This window comes from Nuphar pumila, chromosome 5 (genome assembly GCF_984573655.1).
Source record: "Nuphar pumila chromosome 5, dmNupPumi1.hap1.1, whole genome shotgun sequence".
In the NCBI taxonomy this organism is placed as follows: Eukaryota; Viridiplantae; Streptophyta; class Magnoliopsida; order Nymphaeales; family Nymphaeaceae; genus Nuphar; species Nuphar pumila.
This window is the reverse complement of record NC_143253.1, coordinates 10,797,115-10,823,430: the sequence shown is the minus strand read 5'-3', so window position 1 is coordinate 10,823,430 and position 26,316 is coordinate 10,797,115. Positions and strand designations below refer to the sequence as shown.

The window sequence follows — 26,316 nt, the reverse complement described above, 5'->3', positions numbered from 1 at the left end:
GACACCTGAAACATCATATACCCCAAATGGTCAAAAACCCAAATAAATACTATATAACCTTTTACATCCCACCCAACAAAGAACAGGATCCAATGACCTGTACGGTCCAATAGTACATTTACATCTAGAACCAGACCCAACCCTTTACAAAACGAGGATGGACCCAAACAGACCCTTCCCACTAGCCAGGTTCCCTCGGCCAACAATTTCCTCCCTCTAGGTAGATAAAACAAGAGTAAGATTGGTTCTTAGAGATTAAAAAGAGGGAAAAAAACAAGATTTTGATCCTCTATCAGCCCAAAAGTGCCAGATCCCAAATAAAATCCAGCATGCACCATAAACCTGAATTAAGGATTATTTCAAACATGTTTTTCAGAATATAATCCAACGCTATTTATATTTCTTCAACCCTAATATCGAAACCCACAGGTGGCTTCCCTTGCCGCAAGGTTAAAGCTGGGTGTACTCCCTAGTGAGCAGGGGGACTTCAAGGGTTTTACCAACCAGATCAAAACCGTCTTATTGAACATATCCAAACAAAAGAAGCCCACAAGGGCTCTGCCTTCCTGGCAAGGGGCAACCTCAGTTTGTCACCTGACACAGGATGACCACAGTAGGAAACCCACGAAGGGTACCCTTGCTGCAAGGTTGAAACTGGGTGTACTCCCCATAGACAGAAAAGACCCTCAAGGGTTTTACCAACTAGAAAGGCCTGACAAGGTCCAGTGGGTGATGGGAGTTTTTTCCTTGGCCTAGTCCAAAAAAAAAGTACAAACAAAAGAAATGCAACTAAAATAACAAAAAAAAAATCTTTTTATTTTTGCTAAATTTTAATACAAAGCAAACCTAGAAACGGGTAATTATATCAGAAACATAAATGATTTGGCAAAAGAAATTCTCAGGCTTAACCAGCTAATGCATCATTTGTACTGATATTATTATTATTATTATTACAGCTTAGATCACTCAAAACAGCAAATGCATGCTGTTGACAAAATAAGAAAAATAAAACAGTGCTGTTTAAACTTTAAACTTACAACTGTCCCTCACCACAGGGTTATCTATTTTACAATTACAAAAAAAAATGATGACTTTTGTTTAGATTCTGTAGTTCCCGAAATACTTTTCCCAAAATTCCTACTTACAAGCAAATTAAAACGCTACACTAGGTTCAAGTGATTGATTACCTCACGGTACAAGCAAAATAGAGAGTTTCAAAATTGTAGGAGCTCCTAATCCTTGGGCTTATTTCGCATGGTTTTTCGCTTGTTCACGTCAAGATATCTTTTCCTCAAGCGGATAGCTTTTGGTGTAACCTGCTCCGAACACAATTTTGGTCAGAAATTGGCAGGAAAATTGAAAGATGAAAATAAAGAGAGCAAGAGTAACTGTTGATAACTTGCCTCAATGAGCTCATCAGCAGCAACATACCCGATAGCTTCTTCAAGAGTCATCTGCATAATTATTTGCAAAGAACAGTAATAAGAAAGCAGACATAGTCAAAACACATACCTCTATGGATCTGTATCATGAAATACAAGAAACAACTTTGGGGAAAAAAACTATTGATATAGACTCCATCACAGATTACAAGGTTAAAGGCGTTGGCAAGAATCATTTTGAACTACAAATGCCGGTATTCAGCTCATGTTGGATCCTCTCAAAGGATGAATTTTTATCACGATGGGTATGATAGAATGTCAATAAGATTAAGACAGATGTCAACAAGAATGAGCAATACCAGGCGAGGAGGGGCCAACCGCACATTTTCATCTTTGCCAGCAGAACGCACATTAGTTAACTCCTTTGCTCTTACAGGGTTAATCTGTGTTGGCAGCCATGTAAAGAATTATGACAGACATGTGGATGTTCATGGGTTCATTTATCTAATAAGGTACCATGCTCTCGTTCCTTACATCAAGATCACTGTCCCGTGAGTGCTCACCAACAATCATCCCTTCATAAGTCTGAGTAAACAGACAATAGTCAGTAACGAGATTTAGTTTGTCAGACATGGACTTAGAAGAATGCAATTTCCTTTAAGATAACAGGGTCATGAGGAAAGAAAACCTCTGTGCCAGGAGTAACAAACAGAGTTCCACGAGCCTCTAAACTCATGAGTGCATGTGCAGTAATAGCTCCATTACCCACTGATACCTGTTGAATTGGAAACAAATAGGTAGCACGTTCCATACCTCAGACAAATCAGGTAATTATGCAGTATAAAAACATTGAAAGACCGATACATTCTTAAAACGGGAAGGTTATCATGTCAAAGAAATATGTAATGCTGCCACGAAGACTGGGTACATGCATGTACGAAACTGCTATTCTCTAAACTGGACTCTTCACGGGCCATAGTTTTCTGGGTAAGCAAAATACACAAGTCTAAATACTGCATAACATATCTTGAAATTGGTTGATGTTTTTTTGTAACTAATGTGTTAATTATGATTTATCGTGAATTTCAATGGATTTTTAAAGACAAATCTCAAGAAAATGCTAGACCCTTTGCGCAATGATGTCTTTGTAAAAGTATCTCCAATAAGATACTAATATCAAGACCTTAATATTCTTGATAATAAACCCACCACGAATGCACAATAAGAACACTTTAGAACACTTGTGCACAAAGGCACAACTCACAAATGCACAAAGGCATAAAAACAATGGAATCGATTTATTGAGAACTTGGGCTTTGACCCAAAGCCATAAGAAATACAAGGAGGTGAAACCCCTATTTATAACAACACAAGAGGAGCCTTGGAGGGGCTCCACTCATAGACGTTGGAGCCCCTCCAACGGTCACAAATGTGACCGTTGGAGAGGGCCCAACGTCTATATTAGTGGGGCCCCCAAGGTACCTTTTGGTACTTTACAAAAAGAAAATAAAAAATAAAAGAAAAAGAAAACTAAAAAACAAATTACAATCACATTCATAAAGTGAATGTGCGTAAAATAGAAAAAAGACTAATTTACCCCTACGGCTAAACAAAACAGAAATATATATTTTATATATATAATAAGTAGATACATATACATATATATTAATATATGTATATGTATTACCTTATATATATAAAATATATATATTACATTGAATGATTAGGTAGATAATTTAACACCCCCCCTCAAACTTAGGGCAGGATGACCGAAAGTTTGCTAAGAAGAAAGTTGAAACGCGAAACACACAAAGCTTTAGTGAAGAAGTCCGCCAATTGATATTCAGACGTGACATATGGAAGGTCAATGATTCCTTTGAGGTACGTCTCCCGAACGTAGTGACAATCCATCTCTATGTGTTTGGTCCGCTCATGAAAAGTGTGATTTTTAGCAATATAAATCGCACTTTTGTTGTCACAGCAAAGCTTGGTAGGCCCTTCAATAGTGATCCCCATGTCTTCCAACAACTGATGAATCCAAACAATTTCCATGGTAGTAGTTGTCATGGCACGATATTCCGCTTCAGTTGATGATAGGAACACCTTTTGCTGCTTCTTACATCTCCATGAGATTAATGAGTCTCCTAAGAATACACAAAAACCAGTAGTGGAGTGACGGTTATTTGGGTCATCTCCCCAATCAGAGTCAGTATAAGCAATCAATCTTAACTCAGAAGAAGAAGACAGAAAAACTCCCTTATTAATAGTGTGCTTTATGTATCTTACGACACGTAAGATAGCACCCATGTGAACAGAAGTTGGTGCATGCTGAAACTGACTTGCCGTATGCACCGCATGTGAGATATCTGGTCTGGTGATACTTAGGTACATCAACGATCCTACTAATTGCCTGTAGGGAGTAGGATCGGAGAGAGGAACACCATCATCAATCTTCATTTTAGCTCCTACTATAGCAGGAGTTTCACAAATTTTATCATATGTAATACCTGACCTGTCAATAATCTCATATGCAAGCTTAGTTTGAGACAGAAAATATCATCTATGAGAGTAAGTTACCTCAATACCCAAAAAATAAGTTAAGAAGCCTAAGTCAGACATTTCAAACTTATCCTTAAAAATGGATTTTATGTTTTTAATCCCTTTAGAATCGCTCCCAGTTATAAGCATGTCATCCACATAAAGTAGTAGAATAACAATCCCTGTATTAGATTTTCTAACAAACAAAGCAGTATCAGTAAAGCAGGATGAGAAATCATTTTCAAACATTACGGAGTTAAACCTATCATACCAAGCCTTGGGAGCTTGTTTTAAACCATAAAGTGCTTTCCGAAGACGAAGCACTTTTCCTTTAGGATACTCCATTCCAGGAGGAGCATCCATATATACTTCTTCGTTTAGATCTCTGTTTAAAAACGCATTCTTAACATCCATTTGATAGATGTTCCATTTATTGATTGAAGCAACGGTTATAAGACATCGGACGGTGACCATTCGAGCAACGGGGGCAAAAGTCTCCTCATAATCAATCCCATATTTTTGACCATATCCTTTTGCAACTAAGCGGGCCTTATATCTCTCAAGAGACCCATCACTCTTAGTTTTGACTTTAAATACCCATCTACACCCTATTGCTTTCTTGTCTTTAGGAAGGTCTTGAAACTCCCAGGTCTTTGCTTTCTTTAGAGCTTCAAGTTCATTATTCATAGCGACTATACATTCCGGGCTTTTTCGTGCTTCCTCGAAATCCCTAGGTTCTATGTAAGAGTGAATGACGCTTAGACAGGCTCTATATTTCGGTGAGAAGGACTCATATGAGATGAACCTAGAAGGGGGTCTTCTTGATCTTTCGGTCCTACGAAGATTTCCTTCACTTGAAGGGGTAGACTCACTATCATATCTTTCGAGGGCACTTCTAAAAGTATTCCTATCTCTATGAGAGTAGGTTATAGGATCTCTATGGGGTTCTTCATTGATGTGTTGATCAGAATAAGTTTCATTATTGTTCAAGTCATTTTGATTTGTTTCATCATCACTAGTATCATCATCTTTAGTTAATAAATCAAACAGAAAAGAATAGTCTATATTCTCGTCATTAGTTTCAAGTTTTTTGAAACCACTAATATTTTCCAAGAAGCTTACATTTCTGGAAACATATAGTTTATCACTTTTAACATCATAACAGCGAAAGCCTTTATGAGTTTCAGAATAACCAAGAAAGGCACAAGGAATGGCCTTAGGGGAGAGTTTGTCATTTTTATCAGTAAGGACAAAACATTTACATCCAAAAATCCTTAACCTGCTATAATCAGGTTCTTTTTCGTATAATTTTTCAAATGGGGAAATCTTGCTCAAGCTTTTAGATGGAAGTCTATTTATGAGATAGACAGAAGTAAGAGCGGCCTCCGCCCAAAGTTTTTTCGGAATATTTTGGGAAATTAGCAAAGTTCGTGTGGTTTCAATAATATGCCTATGTTTTCGGGGGGGTTTAGGACAAGACTTTTGATGAAGAATTCCATAATTTTCAAGATAGCTTTTGAATTCATTGGAAAGGTATTCACCACCCGAATCGGTTCTAAGAATTTTTAAATTTCCACTGAATTGATTTAAAACCATCATATGAAATGTTTTAAAAGTTGAAAAAACTTCATGTTTATGTTTAAGAAAATATATCCAACTAAACCTAGTGAAGTCGTCCACAAAGATAACATAGTAAGAGAAACCTCCCTTGGATATCACCGGAGCCGGACCCCATACATCGGAGTGAACGATTTCAAAAGGTTTTGTTGTAAACATGGATCTTTGAGGAAAAGGAAGACTTCTCATTTTTCCAAGAATACATTCATTACAAACAAAATTTTCATTACAAAGATGCTTAATAAAAGGCAAATAAGAGATTTTAACAATGTTGGGATGACCCAATCTCTTATGTCATACATGAATATCTTTGTTTTGAGCAACATTACAAAATTGATTCTTGGGAATTTTAAGAAAATCAACATAGTAGAGGTCTCCTCTCCTAGAGCCTTCCCCAATCAACTTCCCGGACTGGCGATCCTGTATCCAACATTTATCAGAAGAGAATTTTTTATCGCAACCACAGTCTGAGAGTTGAGAAACGGAAAGTAAATTTAAGTTTAGTTTTGGTATAAGACGAATTTTGGGGATAAAGAAGTCTTGTTTTTCAAAATTGCCCATTCCTTTAATTTCAAGAGGTGTTCCATCCGCCGTTGAGACAAAAGATGGAAGACAATTTTTAGAATAATCAGAAAGAAAACAATGGCTTGGAGTCATATGAAACGAAGCACCGGAATCAAGTAGCCAAGAGGTCTTACCAAGAGAGGAAGAGGAAGAGGATGACATAGCGGCTCCATAAATGCCTCCTTTGAGAAGAGGTTGAAGAGCATCCATAATTTGATGAAGCGAAAGAGGTTCATTTGATGTCGAAGGCCGTTCCTCCGATTGGGATGCTAAAGCTGCGGCAAGAAATTTCTTCCATTTGGGACAATTGGGTTTGATATGTCCCGGTTCTTTACAAAAATGGCAAGTTAATTTGTTATAATCTCTCTTGCCATATCGATCATTTTGCCCTTGATTTTTTAAATGGGGCGGTTTGTAGGTCTTCAAATTATTTCCGGGTCTTGACACAACATTAACCACTTCATAATCACTTTGAGAAGGGGTAGCAAGGATGCTTGGTGTGAGAAATCAGATGTGGGAGTCACCTTACTATCGTAGCAAGAGATAGAGAGAGAGGTAAGAGGGAAGAGAGAAAAAAAAAATGTTGGGCGGCAATAGGATCTTCTCCCCTTTCCATTGATATTTATATGTTGTACAAGTGGTACAATACAGTACAGTGGTACAATACAGTACAGTATGCTGTACAAGTGGTACAATACAGTACAGTGGTACAATACAGTACAGTGGTACAATACAGTACATGAAATATATCCATTTACATATACATATTTAACAGCCTCCCTCAAGTTGAGGATGATCTTCAATCATGCTCAACTTGCCCTTAAGTAACCAAAATTGATGACTAACCAATCATTTGGTGAAGATGTCTGCCACTTGGTCTTCTGATCTGACATACGAAGCCTCAATTTCTTCTGTTTCAATCTTTTGTCTAACAAAATGCTGATCAATCTCAATGTGCTTCGTGCGACAATGATGAATAGGGTTAAAAGAAATATTAATGGCACTTTGATTATCACATAAAAGCAGAGAGGAAGAGATGGGTTCATTCAACTCTTGAAGAAGATGTCGTACCCAAGTGACATCAGCTGTCCCTGCTGCCATTGCCCTGTACTCTGCCTCAGTGCTGGATTTAGCAATGGCCTTTTGTTTCTTACTACTCCAAGTGACAATATTTGGGCCAATGAAAACACAATATCCTGAAACCGACCTACGCTCATCAGGGTCCCCACCCCAATCTGCATCACAATATGTAAGTAAACGGTGTCCTGTAGTGAAGCTTTCATCTTTGTGATAGAGCAATCCATCTCCAATAGTCCCTTTCAGATATCTGAGAATACGATTAATACATTCCATATGACAATCAGTGGGAGCATGCATAAACTGAGATGCTTGATTTACAGCATAAGCAATGTCAGGTCTTGTAAATGTAAGATATTGCAACATACCAACAATGCGGCGATATAAAGTGGAATCATGATATAATTGGCCTTCTTTTGCACTAAACTTATGATTTAAGACAGATGGGGTGCTGAGAGGTTTACAATTAATCATACCAGTGGTGTGAAGAATGTCAAGAGTATACTTGTGTTGACTTAGAGTGAGTCGATCATCTTGCCTATCGACTTCAACTCCCAAGAAGTATCGCAATGGGCCTAAGTCCTTCATCTTAAATTTGGCCATGAGTAAAGACTTGACCAAGGCAAGATGTGCATCATCACTCCCAGTGATAATGATGTCATCAACATATATAAGAACCCAAGTAGTAACATGATCATTCTTATACATAAATAAAGAATGATCAAGTATACTCTTAGAAAAGCCATGCTGCTGAATTTCCATGGAGAAACTCTCAAACCAAGACCGAGATGCCTGTTTTAAACCATAAAGAGACCTTCTCAATTTACAAACCCATGTAGCCGCATCATGTTCACTATATCCAGGAGGTTGCTCCATATACACCTCTTCCTTCAAGTCCCCATGTAGGAACGCATTCTTGACATCCAACTGGCTAAGAGACCAACCATGCTGAAGTGCCAAAGTGAGGATCACACGAATGGTGCCAATTTTGACAACAGGGCTAAAAGTTTCCTCATAATCTTGCCCATATTGTTGTGTGAATCCGCGTGCAACAAGGCGAGCTTTATATCTTTCAATGCTACCATCTGGTTTACGCTTGATCTTGTAAACCCATTTGGAACCAACAACATTTCTATCAACAGGTCGAGGAACAATATCCCATGTATGACATTCATGAAGTGCTGCCATTTCTTCGTTCATAGCTTCAACCCAAGCTCGAGAATGGGCTGCCTGATGGAAAGTAGACGGCTCTTTCTCTTTGGCCACATTGGTTAGAAACAACTGAAAGTCAAGAGAAAAATTGTTGTAACTAACCCAACGATGGATAGGATGCCTTTCACGTGTGGATCGTCGAAGAGGGGGAGCCTCGTGAGATGGAGTTGGAGGGGCTCCTCGACGGGCATAAACCAAACCTGAAAACCGTGAAGGTGCATCCTGGATGATGGAGTTGTCTGCTTCAAACTGAATTGGTTCATCAACAACAGGATCTCTGATAGAGTCATATAGCAAAGTATCACAAAGCCATGGATCATAAGTAGTTTGCTCATATACCTTAGAAGTATCACAAGTGCTGAAATGGTCATCATCAAAAACAACATTTCTAGACACCTTAATCTTACCCAAAATAGGATCATAACATCTATATCATTTATACCCATCGGCATATCCCAGAAATCTGCACTGAACTGCTCTGTCCTGAAACTTGTTACGTAAAGAATGATCCACATGGGCATAACAAATGCATCCGAAAGCATGCAAATCATCATAAGAAGGGTGAGAACCGTGAAGCAAATAATGAGACTGATCTCCTAATAATTCCATAGGCAACCTGTTAATGATATGCACTGCAGTGTGAAAAGCCTCAGTCCAAAGAGAGAAAGAAATATCAATATTGTGCATCATACTTAACGCGGTTTCAACAATATGCCGATGCTTACGTTCTGCTACTCCATTCTGTTGTGGAGTGTAAGGACAAGAGGAGTTACGTGTGATGCCATGGTCCTTTAAATATTCACTAAAATCATGAGATATGTATTCTCCACCACCATCACACTGGAAATAAGTGATATTTGAATTGAAAAGGTTCTGAACAAGAGCATGGAATTGTTTGAAAAGTTTGAACACTTCAGATTTAGATTTCATAAAGTAAATCCAAGTGTAACGAGTGAAAGAGTCAAGAAATAACACATAATAACGAGAGCCAGATAGAGATGAAACAGGAGCTGGGCCCCAAACATCAGAGTGAATAATTTCAAATGGCTTGGAAGCTCTTTTATTGATACTTTGAAAGGGAAGTACATGACTCTTGCAGACATTACAACTAGGACACTTATGATCTAATTTGACTTTGGGAATAAAACCCTGAGAAGACAATTTGTCAAGGAACCCTTGACTACAATGACCTAACCGACGATGCCAAGAAACTGGCTTATTACATTGCATAACAGAAGAAGACTGACTCAAATAAGCAGGAAAAGATGGAGTCACGGTAGATGACGTCTTCAAAGTCCCGGGGGCTGCTTCGAAGACGTACATGTTTCCGCGTCGTTCACCCTTAGCGAGCATCTTCTTGGTTCGAAGGTCCTTAAGACAAACAGAAGACGGAGTAAATTCCATGGATGAATTTGTTTCATCAACCAATTTAGAAACAGATAAAATGTTTTTCTCAATGGCAGGAGTGAGTAAGACATTTTTCAATGGTAGTGTAGATTGTGACAAAGAGAGAGATGTATTTCCAGTATGAGAAATAGGGTGGTGGGAACCATCTCCCGTGACAATAGTGCCAGTGCCAATATAAGGAACCATGTTGGAAAGTTTACCTGCATCAGAAGTAACATGTGTGGCTGCTCCATAATCAATATACCAAACTCCATCATCATTCTGACGCAAATTCATGTTGTTAAATGCAGTCATCAGAATTTGTTGCACATCATGTGGCAACCCTGCACTCTGTCCCTGATCAGTACCCTGATGTGCTCAAAAATTTCCCTGCGGCTGCCCCTGAAACTGTCTAACATTCATCTGTCCAGCTCTTTGTCCTGGCCTCCCTGCCTTGTTGTGATTCTGTGGGTTGTGCCAACAATCTGCTTTCACATGGCCACGCTTGTTGCAATGGAAGCAAGTAGGGACACGGGTACCTCTAGTGGCAGGTGGAGCAGTAGGAGTAGGAAGGAGTCCTCCACGGCCCATATGAGCAGCAGGTGGACGAAATGAGGTAGACCCAGATGTAAACATGACAGGATGAGGATCATCAATAAGATGATCTTGAGTCAAACTAACTTCATACTGTAGGAGTTTGGCCTGTAAATCCTCAAAGCATGGAAGTGTAGAGGCAACCTGTAATGCAGTGCAAAACATACGATATTGAGGCCCAAGGCTTCCCAATACCTGCTGAACAACATCTCTGTCAGAAACAGGATATCCAATAGCGGCTAACTGATCAATGATAATTTTGATATCCTCTAGAAATTCAGTAATGGTCTTAGTTCCCTTTCGCATAGATTGGAACTGCCATTTCAGTTGAAGTGCACGTGATTCAGAAACCTGTGAATAAGAGTGAGCAAGATGTCTCCATAGTTCTGCAGCAGTAAAATGGTCAGAGATAGTTTGTAAGATACGATCAGATAACGTGGCAGTCAAATAGGCAACCACAGATTGGTTCTTCTGAAACCAAACATCATACGCAGGATTTGGAATAGCAATGCAACTCACCTTCCCATCATTACCAGTTACCTCTTGCGTAATAGTCATAGGTGGGGCGGGTGATCCCCCATCCAGATGCCCGGAAAGACCATGACTTCGGATAAACGGCAGAATTTGGCGTTTCCAAAGTAAGTAGTTATCATGAGTTAATTTGTGAGAAACAAGTTCAGAAAGAAATCCGGGGCTGATTTTAGAATCCATAAGGAAGAAGATCAAGGATGAATCAAACAGCACGACAGAAATTCGTAGGTTGTACGGACAGAACCGTACGGACAGAAATTTTTGAGTTTTGGAAATCACGATTTTTCAGTTAATCGTGCAGAATGTACGATTTATCAACTATATTGCAAGAAATAGATAAGAAATCACAAGAAGTTTGAGAAAAGAGGCACTTTTGAGAAATGAGGGTTCCCAAATTTGGGGAAAACAGAAATTAGGGTTGATAAAATTGGGGATAACAGAATATGTAAGGAAAAGATGCACGATATAAAGAAATGAAGAAACGACGTCGAAATATAGTGATTCAACGGAGAAACAACAGAGAAAAGATGGAAAAAACACTCTCCTTGAGAACGCCCAAAAACGCACGTCAAGGTCCTTAGGGGCCTTCCAGATGATCGTGATTACCACGCCCTTGGCTCTGATACCATGTGAGAAATCAGATGTGGGAGTCACCTTACTATCGTAGCAAGAGATAGAGAGAGAGGTAAGAGGGAAGAGAGAAAAAAAATGTTGGGCGGCAATAGGATCTTCTCCCCTTTCCATTGATATTTATATGTTGTACAAGTGGTACAATACAGTACAGTGGTACAATACAGTACAGTATGTTGTACAAGTGGTACAATACAGTACAGTGGTACAATACAGTACATGAAATATATCCATTTACATATACATATTTAACACTTGGGTTATTTTTACTGATCCCCATACGTGTTTCCTCACCACTTAGCTTGGTGATGACATCTCCAATAGAGGGAGATGTGAAAGCGGATAGAAGAGAGGACCGAATTTGCTCAAATTCGGGTCTAAGACCATTTAGGAAGTTGAAAAATCGATCTTCCTCTAGTTGTTTGTGCCTTAATTCAATAGCTTCTCCGCTCCATTTTGGTTCGAGCATGGCAAGCTCGTCCCAAATAGATGATAATTCGGCAAAATATTCCCGAATAGATAAATCATTTTGTTGAAGAGTCAAGGCTTTCTTTTGGAGATAGTATTTGTGAGACAAGTCCCTTGAAGTATACATTTTTTCAAGGTACAACCAAGCTTCGGAGGCCCCTTTTAAACTTAATGATGTTGGCATTGATCTTGGTTTCGACGGATGAAAAAATCCAAGACAATATTTTGAAGTTCTTCATTTCCCACTCATCATGCTTTTTGGAATATTCTTCTAAGGCCTTTTGTCTATCTTCTCCTTCAAGAATCTTAATTTCCCCTTTCTCTATAATAGAAAGTTTGGGTTCGGGTTCCGATATGGAACCTTGAACGTAACCCCAAAGGCCTTTCCCTTTGATATGGGCTTCCATATTGCCGGCCCAAACATGGTAGTTCGAACCACTAAGTTTAAACCCAAGGGAGAAGTGGGAGTCTTTTTCACCCATTAGAGAGAAGAAAAGATGGAAAACAATGCGTACCTTAACGGTTTTTCAAACTTTTCTTGACAAAAGTTGCTTCTAAAATATTGCCCGAAGTAAATGCTTTACTCCAAAACTTCACTAGCTTGAGGGCACGTTTTTCGAGGTACTTCACAAGAGACGAGATGCACGATCCTCCTCCTTCCAACGAGGCTCTGATACCATGTGAAAGTATCTCCAATAAGATACTAATATAAAGACCTTAATATTCTTGATAATAAACCCACCACGAATGCACAATAAGAACACTTGTGCACAAAGGCACAACTCACAAATAACTCACAAATGCACAAAGGCATAAAAACAATGGAATCAATTTATTGAGAACTTGGGTTTTGACCCAAAGCCATAAGAAATACAAGGGGGTGAAACCCCTATTTATAACAACACAAGAGGAGCCTTGGAGGAGCTCCACTCATAGACGTTGGAGCCCCTCCAACGGTCACAGAGGGCCCAACGTCTATGTTAGTGGGGCCCCCAAGGTACCTTTTGGTACTTTACAAAAAGAAAATAAAAAATAAAAGAAAAAGAAAACTAAAAAACAAATTACAATCACATTCATAAAGTGAATGTGCGTAAAATAGAGAAAAAGACTAATTTACCCCTACGGCTAAACAAAACAGAAATATATATATAATAAGTAGATACATATACATATATATTAATATATGTATATGTATTACCTTATATATATAAAATATATATATTACATTGAATGATTAGGTAGATAATTTAACAGTCTTATCATATCAGACCAAGAAATAAAAGCAATTCATGACCTATTTGTGGTGGACAGGTTCAACTCTTTATTTCATCTCATTGAAATTTTGGTTTCTCTTTTCAACAATAATATTAGGGAACCACTTATCAAGTCTGTTCCTTTTGCAAATCCTACTGCAGAAACAAATGAGAAAAAGACGGAAACATATGCTTATATTAATCAGAAAAACATGAGTTTGAGTTTAATCCACTGCAGCATAATTCTCCAAGTACAAGACAAAGGAAGATGGCCAAAGAAAGGAGAGTTCTTTTAGATATGCAAGTGAATGGAGAATTTGGATTACTGGGACACGCAAAAGAGAGGCAGAATGACCACTTGGGTCTTAGACCTCTTCAGGTAACACATTAGGGTAATTTTAGAACTAAGCGCAGATGACATGGTAGAATCCCGTCAGATTTCCTTCATAAACTATAGAAAAGTGTACACTCCAGTCCTTACTTTCATGCCAAATGGAATATTAGGTTCAGTCTTAAGCATTCAGTCATGAGCTTTTAAAGCCTGTGGGGTCTTCTCTCTTAAGTTAGTAGTGGAGATAGTTATCCCCCTCATTATAGCCCGAAGATTTTTATTTTACTAAGGTTCATCTTGGATTTAGTTTCAGCTATCAATCAAGATGGACAGTTGTAGGGGGATTAATAGCCCATATTTCATCTTCACAAAGATGGGGCATTTCTGGGCCATCGTCCTTTTCCAGAAATCAATGACCTTTCAGTCTTCAATATCTCTTTAAGCGTTTAAATAAAGCAAGGGTGATACTTTCTGACAATCATGAATGAGAATGACAGTTTCTACAGGTAGCACTTTCCCGCATTTCAACCATCAAGTGTTTGATGGTGTCTGAAGGCTTAATACTACTTTGTCCACTTAATCTAGAAGACACATTGATGGCAACCTCCAATCGTATAATATGACCAATAGTGCTCCAGGATTTGATGCTCCTTTTATCATCTCAATAAGAGCAGATGTAATGCTGGCCATCAATCTAATTTTGCATTGATGATCAGAATTTACTCCACCATATACAAGAGGAACTTGATCCCTTTTGACAAAATACTCCAGTTCAGAATCAGTGAAGAGGTTTTGCCCCTCTTTAACACATAGCAGCTTCTTATCTGTAGATTTTTCTTCTAATTTTGGTGGTGAGAGTTTACCCTGCATAAAGGCCAGGATATTGTTTTAAACCATTAGTTCTCATTTGAACAAAAATGGATTATTTGAGTTGAAACCAGCTTTGCATATTTTCTCAAACTGCCATGGACAAACTAGGAACATTTACCTCTAGCATCATTTCAGATAAAGTAAGCATCACTAAAAAAAATTATGCATTGATTAACCAAATGGGTAGGAGTTGGGAGATGTGGATGGTTTGACTCAATCACCAAAGAGATAGATGGAACCACCATTTTCACGGTGATAGTGCATTCATAGTTATGTCTATAATATTATGAACAATGGATCATAGAAACATAGACTGAAATCTAGAAAGAAGTGAAATTATTGCTTAGTCTATCATAAACAAAGAAGCTCTCCTAACAATGGAAACAGTCAATTTTCACCAGTACAAAAAAAAGGTCAAAGAGTTGGATATGATGAATCTGTACTAATAAAAGTGGAAAGTAAAAAATTTTGTTGTTATTATCTGCAAGACTAGGTAGGCCAGACTAGTATGTTAGAATCACAACACAAGCAGACATACCAGCACTCCTTTCCTGACATTTCCAAGTGGTCCTCTGTATTTTGAGTATGCTGCAATATCAGCCAACAAGTTGTAAGAACCAACGAATACCATATCCATGACTAGTTTGGTTGATCAGTAAAATGCATGCCTTCTCTCACTAAAGGAACAAAACAAAAGCTGAAACTTTATGTAACAGAAAAACAGTAATGATCTTGCTAAGAAAATGCACATAGCCACCTCATACTAGCATCTAGTTGCTGTTAATGGGAGCATATTATAAATCCAGTAAATTAGATTTCCTAAATAATGTTTGGTGAGCTTTCTTGAGTGTGTGTAAGTACACATGCAACACCAGTGTTATTAAAAACGCGCCTCAAGGCGCAAAAAGCACGCCTCGCCTCGAGGCGAGGAACTTTTCGCCTTGAGGCGAAGGCCTTTTCGCCTTGAGGCGCACATAACAAGTGTAAAACCCTCAAGGCGTACGCCTCATGCACCTTGAGGCGTATGCCTTAAGGCGAGGCGCACCTCACCGTGAGGCGTGCATTAGAAAATCGGATGGGCCCGGACCCGAGTCCGACCCGGACCCGTATGCTCGAAGGTTTGAGAGAACCTGTGTCTTTAAAAAAGACACAAGCGCCTCTCTCGAACCTTCTCTCTCTACTTCGTCCCCTCTCTCGAACCTTCTCTCTCCACTCCGTCCCCCGCCACCGCTGTCGCCGGCCACCACCCGCCGCCGGTCATCGCCTCTTCCACCTTCTTCTTTCCTCTGCTGAGAAGGCGTCGACGACCCGCCGGCCACCACCGTCTTCTTTTCTTTGTTGCGAAGGCACCAGAGACTCACCGGCGACCTCGGCCGACATCCCCGACGCCGCCTTTTCTCTGCGTTTTCCAGAAATGTCGAAGTCTCTGCCGCCAGGTAAAGCCTCTTCTTTACTTCTTCTCAGTCAAGGGTCGACCGACAGGGGGGCAGAGCCCCCTGCCGTCGCCTCTCGTTGGCAGGGGGTTACCCCCTCCTCTGCTTTTCTCTCTTGGTTGACCGACAGGGGGGCAGAGTCCCCTATCGTCGGCAGGGCCCCTGCCTTTCTTTTGGGATTGACCGACAGGGGGGCGGTGCCCCCTGTCGTCGCCTCTCGTTGGCAGGGGGTTCCCCCCTCTGCTTTTCTCTCTTGGTCGACCGACAGGGGGGCGGAGCCACCTGTTGTCGCCTCTCGTCGACAGGGCCCCTACCTTTCTTTTGGGATCGACCGACAAAGGGGCGGTGCCCCCTGTCGTCGCCTCTCGTTGCCAGGGGTTACCCGCAGCCTTTCTATTGGGGTCAACCGACAGGGGGGCGGAGCCCCCTGTCATCGCCTCTCGTGGGCCCGGGGTCCCCCCTCTGCTTTTCTCTCTTGGTCAACCGACAGGGGGGCGGAGCCTCCTGTCGTCGCCAGGGGGTTACCCCCTACCTTTCTATTGGGGTCGACCGACAGGGGGGTTGTGCACCCCTGTCGTCGCTTCTCGTGGGTAGGGGTCCCCCCCCCTCTACTTTTCTCTCTTGGTCGATCGACAGGGGGGCGGAGCCCCCTGTCGTCGCCAGGGGCTTACCCCTTGCCTTTCTTTTAAGGTTGACCGATAGGGGAGCGGTGCCCCCCTGTCGTCGCTTCTCGTGGGCAGGGGGTCCCCCCCCTCTGCTTTTCTCTCTTGGTCGACCGACAGGAAGGCAAAGCCCACCTGTCGTCGCCTCTCGTCGGCAGGGCCCTTACCTTTCTTTTGGGATTGACCGCCAGGGGGGCGGAGCCCCCTGTCGTCCCTGTCCTTCTTGCTTTGTCGGCAGGGGGATCCAACCCCCCTACCATTTGCCTTGTCGACAGGGGGGCTCTGCTCCCCCCTGTCCTCCTTGCTTTGCCGGCAGGGGGCTCCAACCCCCCCTGCCATTTGCCTTGTCGATAGGGGGGCTCTGCTCCCCCTTGTCCAACTTGCTTTGCCTGCAGAGGGCTCCACCCCCCTGCCATTTGCCTTGTTGACAAGTAGCGAGGAAGGAAGTTGATAATTGCGATTGTTTGCAGGGTTTGCTCTCTTATATCTCTCTCTCTCTCTCTGTGTTACTATCTTTTTAGATTTTGTCCATGAACATGAACCTGCTTTTGATTAGCTTAGACTGGTATAGGTGTCATGCCACTGGATGTTGGGTTGTACAATATACTTCTATATGCATTGTTAGTAATTTATCGTTGATTCACATATCAAATCTGCCTGGTTGTTGGCATTGTTCCTCTTGGATTAGTTAACTACTTATATCTTTACTTTTAGTTGCTAATATGTGTTTGCATCACTACTAATAGTTCTCTGCATCGGGTGTCTTATTGTTTTGCTTGCATTTGCCATCATTTTCTTGTTAAGTTTATTTTCAATCTCAGAAATTTTATTTCCTGCATTTAGATTAGAATTTAGTTGTTAATTTATTAATTATCGTTTTTAGATACATTAATACTTGTGAGACTAGTTAAAAAAACTGCACTACATTAATACTTATGTTGAAGTTTTAGTGTAATACAATATGCTGATTTCTATGTCACATGGGTGCGGGTGCGGGGATTCGGTACTTCCAAAAAACCCGGATGCGGGGGTGCGGCAGGGGCAAAAATGTATATATATATATATATATATATATATATATATATATATATATATATATATATATATATATATATATATATCGTTAAAGACGTAGGAAATGTAAAAATATGTAAGCGTTTGTTTGGAGGGATTAGACTCTAAAACAGTGGCACAACCAAATGGAGTATCCCAACTACCGGCCCATCAGTTCACTGGTTCTGACTTCTATCATCTTGCTTTGGGCATGTTCAGGGCCTTCAGTAAATGGCCACGATTACTTGGGACCCTTTTGAGGGCTCTTACTGGTGCATTTTGTACGCCAGATTTTGGACCTTTGATTACGTTATACACTTTGTCCCCATAAAAACATAACCAACTAGCACCCGCACCCGCGTTGACGTTGAAGATAGTGCACCCATCTCGTCAGGGGGTTCCCCCGATGCGGGTTTTTTCAAATTTCATTTTATATGCAACTGAACGATAGCGCACCCATCTCATCAGGAGAACAGTTCGTCAGGAGAACAGTGAATGCTAATAGCCAGCAAGGCTACCACCATAATATTATCATTTATTATGGAGAGAGAAAATCCTTTACGAAAAAGAAGGATTAGCAAGGCTACCACCATCATTATCATTTATTATGGAGAGAGAAAATCCTTTACGAAAAAGAAGGATTTTGAAAAAGCAGGAGCAACAACAGCTGTCAGCAGAATTTTTTTTTTAAAAATTCCGCAGCCCATTTCATAGGGCAATTTTTTTTAAAAAAAAATCCAAAAAAAATGGACCTAAATGATCCTGGTTGCGGTCAACGCACCCAAGATCGGGTTGACCGCACCTGATGTTGCACCCGCTCCCGTGTCGAGTCGCGTCGACGCGGGTGCGGCACCCTGCTAGCCGAATCCCTGTGACATAGGCTGATTTTTAGATTTCTTTAAAAATCTGACTAAACATGACAAGTTTTGAATGTGGTTTACATTTTTTGCATTTGTTTTCATGTAATGTGGTCCGCAGAATCCATGATGTTAATATATATTTTGTTATATGTATTTTTGCAGTTGAACAATGGGAAAAGATGTGGGATGGGATCATGGAGTTAAACTTCTAAATCCCACTAAAGATCCCAAACTCGTAGGACATGTAATTTACAATTACTGTCATAAAGAGAGTACATGAGGCATCTATAGGCTAAAACATCACTTAACTGGCACAAAAAATGATGTAAGCATGTGCGAAGCGGTTCCACCTGACGTAAAAAGATTTTTTCAGAATCATCTACAGGATCAGAAACAAAAGAAAGAAGAGTTAGAACAAAACAAGTTGGATATCGGGAGAAGTGTTTATTTTGGATCATCAACAGACGATAAGGTGAATAAAGAAACTAGTGGATCATGTAGTAATGTAAAAACAAGTACAGGTAGTCCTATGAACCTTTTTGTGAATAAAGAAGCACGACAAACCACAATAAACACTGCTTTCAAAAAGGATGAAAGAAAAAATGTATGTCGTGCCATTGGTAGATTTTTTTATGCAAATGCCTTATCATTTAATCTTTGCAACAGTCCATATTTTGGTGCAATGGTAGAAGTTATTGCAAATTATGGGCGAGGGTTTAAACTGTCTTCTTATCACGAGATCAGAACGTGGATTTTGAAGGACGAAGTAGATTGTACTTATGAAATTTTGAAAGAGTTCAAAAAAGAATGGTCAAAGGTTGGTTGTTATGGCAGATGGTTGAACAAATGAAAAAGGAAGAAACTTAATTAATTTTCTTGTGAACAGCTCATCTGGGACAGTATTTTTGAAGTTCGTTGACAACAGCGACATGGAAAAAATTGGTGCAAATTTGTGTAAGTTGTTTGAAGAAGTTGTTAAAGAAGTTGGTGAAAATAATGTGGTGCAATTCATTACAGATAATGCACCAAATTATGTGGCAGCTGAGAATATGTTAACAGCAAGAAAAAACATGTTTTTGGATACCATGTGCAGCGCACTGCTTGGATCTTATGTTAGAAGATATTGGAAAGATATCAATTTTTAAAGATACAGTGGAAAAGGCAAAAAAATTTACAAGATACATTTATAGTCATGCATGGGTATTAAATTTAATGAGAAAATTCACAAAGAAGAAAGAACTTCTGCGTTCAGCCGTCACTCGTTTTGCCACAACATATCTTACACTTCATAGTATTGGATATTATAAGAAAGAGTTAAAGTCGATGTTCTTATCTTCAAATTTTAGATTATCTAATTACTATAAGAAAGTTGATGCTAAGAACATTTTTTATATTATTCTTAATGATCATAAGTTTGGGGCTGCCATATCATATGCAATTAAAGCTACACTATCTCTCGTGAAAGTGTTGTGACTCGTTAATGCAGACGAACCTGCTATAGAATTTTTGTATGAGGCAATGGATAGAGCGAAGAAGGAAATTGCTTCAAACCTTGACAATGTCGAAAGAAAATATAAACCTATTTGGGATATCATTGATAGACGATGGGACTTACAACTTCATAAGCCTTTGCATGCAGCTGCCTATTATTTAAATCCACATTTTCATTATGCTGACAACTTCAACCCTGATGGAGAAGTTATGAGCGGCTTTTATGATTGTGTTGAAAAATTAGTTTCTAATGCAAATATTTGGTTGAAAATTACAACAAAAATCGATGCATTTAAAAAGACAAAGAGCTTGTTTGGCAGAGAGGAAGCTGTTACAACAAGAAAATTAAAAAGTCCTGATAAGTTTGCAATTATGTTGTTATTTTTCAATATTTTTTTATGTTTTTGTTAATTATGACATTCTTAATATTTTTATTATTTTATTTGAATGCAGTTGATTGGTGGAGTTCATTTGGGCACGAAAATCCTAAATTGATGAATTTTGCAATTCAAATTTTAAGTTTGACATGTAGTGCATCGGGCTGTGAGAGGAATTAGATTACTTTCTCATTGGTTTGTGACTTTGTATTTTATTTTTGAAATACATTTTTATAAGTTTTATTATCTTATATTTGATTATCAATGATTTGAAATTATACTACATTACCTATGAATATGAACCAATATGCGAATTTCGTTGGGGCAGTCCCTACTAAGTGACGCTTTGTACTCTATAGGCCCGGAGGCAGTGATAAGTGGGCAAGGGTAGCTAGGGCATTGCCCAGAAGCAATGCGTCTAACCGGCGCCCGGGGGTGGGGTCAAATAGGCAAGGGTTCCCGCACTTTGTTGAACGGGTGAGGGTAAAAAAGATAGTTCAAGACCATACAATTAGGTTAGCCACTTGGAACATAAGGTCTTTAACTGGTAAGTTGGTAGAGTTAGTAGATGTTATGTGTAGGAGAAAGATTGATATTTTATGTTTACAAGAGACCAAATTGGTAGGTGAGAAAGCAAAAGTGATACAACCTTAGGGATATAAGATTTGGTATTCAGGAATACATAGGAATAGGAATGGAGTTGGGATTGTTATTAGTCGTGAGTTTATAGATAATGTAGTTGAGGTCTGTAGGAAGGGGGATATGATTATACTTATTAGATTAGTAGTAGGTACGGATATTATTAATTTTATTAGTGTTTATGCACCTCAAATCGGTTTAGACAATTCCATTAAGCATCAATTTTGGTAAGATTTAGACGGAGTAGTACAAGGGATATCTCTTGGAGAAAATATTTTCATCGACGGAAACCTTAATGGACATGTAGGCATTAGTAGGGATGGATTTGAGAGTATCCATGGAGGCTATGGTATAGGAGAAAGAAACGAAAGTGGAGAAAGGATTTTAGATTTTGGTTTGTCCTATGATTTGATCTTAGCCAACACGTGGTTTAGGAAGAGGGAGTCTCACCTAGTAACATTTAAAAGTGGGGTTAATAAGAGTCAGATAGATTTTTTCTTACTAAGAAAGAGAGATAGGGGTTGTTGCATCGATTGTAAGGTTATACCGGGAGAAAGTGTAGCTACACAGCATAGAGTCTTAATTTTAGATCTTAAAATTAGAAAATGTCACAAAAGGGATAGACATAGGATAGATCCTAGAATTAAGTGGTGGGCACTGAAAGGAGCTAAACAAGGAATGTTTGTAGAACAAGTAGCTAAGGAAGCTAATTGGTGTCTCGAGGAGGATGCAGAATCAATGTGGAATAAGATAGCGGGTTGCATGCAAAAGGTGGCGAAGGAGGTTTTGGGTGAGTCTAAAAGCGGTGCATCGCTAGGTAAGGATACATCATGGTGGAACGAAGATATTAAAAGAGAGTGTTATAGAAATCTAAGTAAGAGTCGTGATAATGAGAATTTGGAGAAGTATATGGTAGCAAAGAAGGAAGCTAAAAAAGTAGTTCGAAACGCGAGGGATAAGGTATATAAGGAGGTCTATGACAAGTTGGATACCAAGGAGGGCGAAAAAGATATTTATAGGCTTGCAAAGATGAGAGATATGAAATCGAGGGATCTGGGTATGGTTAGATGTATCAAAGATGCAACGCAAAGGGTTTTAGTTAAAGATGAGGAGATTAAGGAGAGATGGAAAGATTATTTTGATAAGCTATTTAATGGAAGGCATGCCCAGGATCTTGGAGACTTCTCCATTCCTTTTCATGAGATAAATCGTGACTTCATGTGCAAGATTCAAAAGAAAGAAATTGCAGAGGCTTTGAAGAAAATGCAATCCAGAAAGGCAGTTGGCCCGGATGGTATACCTATCGAGGCTTGGAAATGCTTGGGTGAGAAAGGTTTAGTATGGTTGGCAAATCTTTTTAACCAGATTTAGCGGACAAATAAGATGCCTAATGAGTGGAGGAAGAGTACTTTGGTGTCTCTCTATAAGAATAAGGGTGATATACAAGATTGCACAAATTATCGTGGTATAAAACTCATGAGTCATACTATGAAACTTTGGGAGAGGGTGATTGAGTATAGGTTGAGGAAGGTTGCCATGATATCGGAGAATCAATTTGGTTTTATGCCTGGAAGATCAACTATGGAAGCTATACATCTTCTTAGACAACTTATTGAGAGATATAGAGAAGGGAACAAAGATTTGCATATGGTTTTTATTGATTTGGAGAAGGCATACGATAGAGTACCTAGGGATGTTCTCTGGTGGACAATGATGAAGAAAGGTATCTCTCTCAAGTACATTAGTATAATTAAAGATATGTACGAAGGAGTAGTAACCAATGTCCGCACTTGTGGAGGGGTGACAAACAATTTTCCTATAACGGTTGGGTTACATCAAGGATCTGCATTAAGCCCTTTCCTTTTTGCTATAGTGATAGATGAACTTACGAGATCAATTCAAGAAAATGTGTTGTGGTGTATGTTGTTTGTTGATGATATTGTTTTGATTGATGAGTCTAGAGCTGGGGTTAATGCTAAGTTAGAATTATGGAGACAGACTTTGGAAGCAAGAGGTTTTACGTTGAGTAAGAGTAAGACAGAATATATGGAATGTCAGTTTAGTAAGCAACGAAGTAGTGATGAGAGTGTAGTGAAGCTTGATAAGCAAGAAATAGCGGTGGATGACTGTTTCAAATATTTGGGATCTATCATTCAAAAGACTAGAGAAATTGATGGAGATGAAAATCATAGGATTAAGGTTGGGTGGATGAAATGGAAAAGTGCAACTGGAGTGTTGTGCGATCGTAGAATGCCATTGCGGTTGAAGGGGAAGTTTTATAGGACGACAATTAGACCCACTTTACTATATGGTACGGAATGTTGGGCTGCCAAGAGACATCATTTTCAAAAAATGAGTGTAACTGAGATGCGTATGCTTCGATGGATGTGTGGAAAGACACTAAAAGATAAGATTCAGAACAAGGAAATACGTAAGAAGGTAGGCATTGCATCCATTGAAAATAAGATGAGTGAGAATCGTTTACGATGGTTTGGGCATATTCGGCGAAGGCCTAATGATGCTCCGGTTAGAAGGATGGAGAAATGGGAAAATATATTAGCTAAAAGAGGTCGGGGTAGGCCTAAGAAGACTTGGATGGAGATGATAAGAAAGGATATGAATGCTTTGAACCTCACCGAGGACATGACATTGGATAGAAATGAGTGGAGGAGAAGGATTCATGTGGAGGACCCAAAATGATTTTCTTTTAGGTTCATATCGCCGACCCCAATTGTTTGGGATGAAGGCGTTGTTGTTGTTGTTGTTGTAATGATTTGAAATTATAGGTATATACAAAACGAAGGAATAGACTTGAACAAGAGAAGATGAATGCATTGGTTTTTGTAATGTACAATATGAAATTAAGAAAGAGAAATATGAAGAGGAGGGCTACCAAAGACCCTATATGTCTAGATCATATAGACTCAGACGATGAGTGGATTGTGGAGAAGGAAGATCCAGTGTTGCCAAGTGATCCCAAATGGTTGGAGGATTCATGGTTGGATCTGAAATTCGACATAAATGTCATTAAGCATGTGCCTATTGAAAAAGTCACTTCACCTCATATTTCACAAAGTGGTTCTAGGCAAGACATGTCTTTAAGAGATCGAGGTAAAGTTATATTACTTTTACCTAACTATGAATATAAATGCATTTTTTTAATTACATAACATAAATATTTAATACATGATTTTTTATTGAAGGAAAAAGAAAAGCAAAAGAAGTAATTGAGGACGTGGATGAAGAAAGTGTAGATGATGAAGAGTCAGAGGATGAAGAAGAACCTATTTATATGGATTCTTCAGATGATGATATTGAATACTTAAATATTGATGATGACGAGACACAACAAGAGCCTAGGCCCTAATTCATATCATAGAGCTATTGATCATTTATATGTTTTTTGGGTCTTTCAGTTGTAATTGTGAATGTTAACACTCTCATTTTGAAGAATTCTGGACAAATACATTAACATTTGGTTGTTAATGTTAACATGCATTTTTTAATTATGACATGATGTTAGTGCTAATATGCATTTTGTTGTTAATGTTAGTTTTTTATTGAATGAATGCTCATATTTATGCAATTAGATACTTATATAGATCAAGTTGTTGCATTAATGTTACTTTTACATGTTAATCTCATATTTTTTTCGTATTTATTTGAGATTTTTTATTTCGTGTTGGTTGGCACTTCATCAATAAAGCATTTCTTATTTATTTATAATTTTAGATAATTTTTATAGTTTTTTTTAAGTTTAAAAAAAAATTTGAGGCTTACGCATTGCGCCTCGAGGCTTATGCCTAGCCTCAGATTTTGGTGGAGCACCTCGTTACGCCTCAATGCTTTTCACAACACTGTGCAACACCAAGAAAAATTTCAACTCTTCATGAACCAGGAAAAAGGCAACGCCAACAACTAATTGAATGATATTTTCACATGTTACAACATGCCTGTGGCCAAATAAAATGCATCCCAAACCGAAATATTACAAGTACACCTCATCCTGGACTATCGCAGGGGAAACTATGCCCGAAATCTTTTTTATCTGGCATTAATCCATGACAAACTTTTAAAGAGTCTAACATTGCAAGCAACTGGCTCTATAATATAGAGGATCTGTCTAGCTACAAAATAAGGCATACTGAAGATACAACAGAACACAGTCTCAAATGTCTTTTAGAAGAATAAAAACGAGAGAGAGAGAGAGAAGCAAAAGACGGCCATGGACTGATCTTCCCTTATCCACTAAGACAAAAATGATTTATTTCCACTTATGCAAATGATATTGTCACCAATACAAGTTCTTAACCAGAAAACCTTCACCAGGAAGTATAATGAAAGTTATTCTATGCTCGTACATCATGTGCTATGTGTATGAATATGTACTCACTAGTTTTATATATTCTTTATCAGAGAGGTTTGGTCCTCAAACACATGGGTGATCGCTCATAAATTTAGATATGGTCATCAGAGAACAGGACCAAAAGAAGGATCATGAGGTTAAAATATAGGCTTAAAGAATTAAGGAGCAGTGTCTCAGTATCTTATTATAAGAAATATCAAAGAAGGTAACATTAATCGCATCCCAGAGTCAAGTACCAAAGGGCTCAGATCTTCTGTTGGCAACAACGTATGATTAATGAACTTTGAGCTATTGAAAGGATGGGAGATGTGTGCTTTTGGTACTTCTAATTCAACCAATGAAGTCAAAATAGGCATGGTTTACTACCAAGCATTATCTCAAAACAGGAATTTTACGTGGGTATATAAGGTCAAGACCAAGGATGATTAGGTGTGAGACACTAATGGCCAAAGAATGTCATCAGCAACACAATGTTGATTGTACAAAAACCTCCATTCATGTGGTAATGTGTGTAATGAAGTGGATTGAATCCGATACACATGCAAGAACACACTTTCAATCAAGTAAAAATACTTGATTGAATCACGAAACCACCCACGCAAGGGTCTACAAACTTGTTATTGCATAGAAGCACTCAAGAATGAGTTGGGAATACAAGGCCAAAATAGGCCAATATATAATACAATGGAGCCAATAGGGCGCAGCTCCGTATAGCTGTTGGGGCTGCACCCAACGGTCATAAATATAGTTGTTGGGGCAGCTCCAACAGCTATATGGAGCTGTCCCATCAAATCTGAAAAAGACAAAAAGGTGAAAAAGGAAAAAGACAAAAATAAATACATGAAATAAAATGCAGAAATGTCAGCCCCTAATGGGCTGATGCCTATTACAGAGAAAAGACCGAAATACCCCTAATGGGTATTTCGGTTAACAATAAACACATATACATATATGTATATATACATATATATAATGTATATCT

General features: G+C 39.0%; 1 protein-coding gene across 3 annotated transcripts in view; it reads right to left on the bottom strand.

Annotated features, from left to right (window-relative positions):
- Positions 1-1,000: 1,000 nt before the first annotated feature.
- The window catches only part of LOC149836761 (uncharacterized), a 94,794-nt gene continuing 69,478 nt past the window's right edge, over positions 1,001-26,316 (bottom strand). For all 3 annotated transcript variants that reach the window (XM_090007110.1, XM_090007112.1, XM_090007111.1), the window contains exons 14-19: positions 14,992-15,041; positions 2,071-2,157; positions 1,917-1,967; positions 1,742-1,825; positions 1,404-1,454; positions 1,001-1,316 (exon numbers count right to left, since the gene is read on the bottom strand). In XM_090007110.1, coding sequence (XP_089863236.1) covers positions 1,233-1,316; positions 1,404-1,454; positions 1,742-1,825; positions 1,917-1,967; positions 2,071-2,157; positions 14,992-15,041 — 407 coding nt within the window. In that variant the 3' untranslated portion in view covers positions 1,001-1,232. The remainder of the gene's footprint in view (positions 1,317-1,403; positions 1,455-1,741; positions 1,826-1,916; positions 1,968-2,070; positions 2,158-14,991; positions 15,042-26,316) is intronic.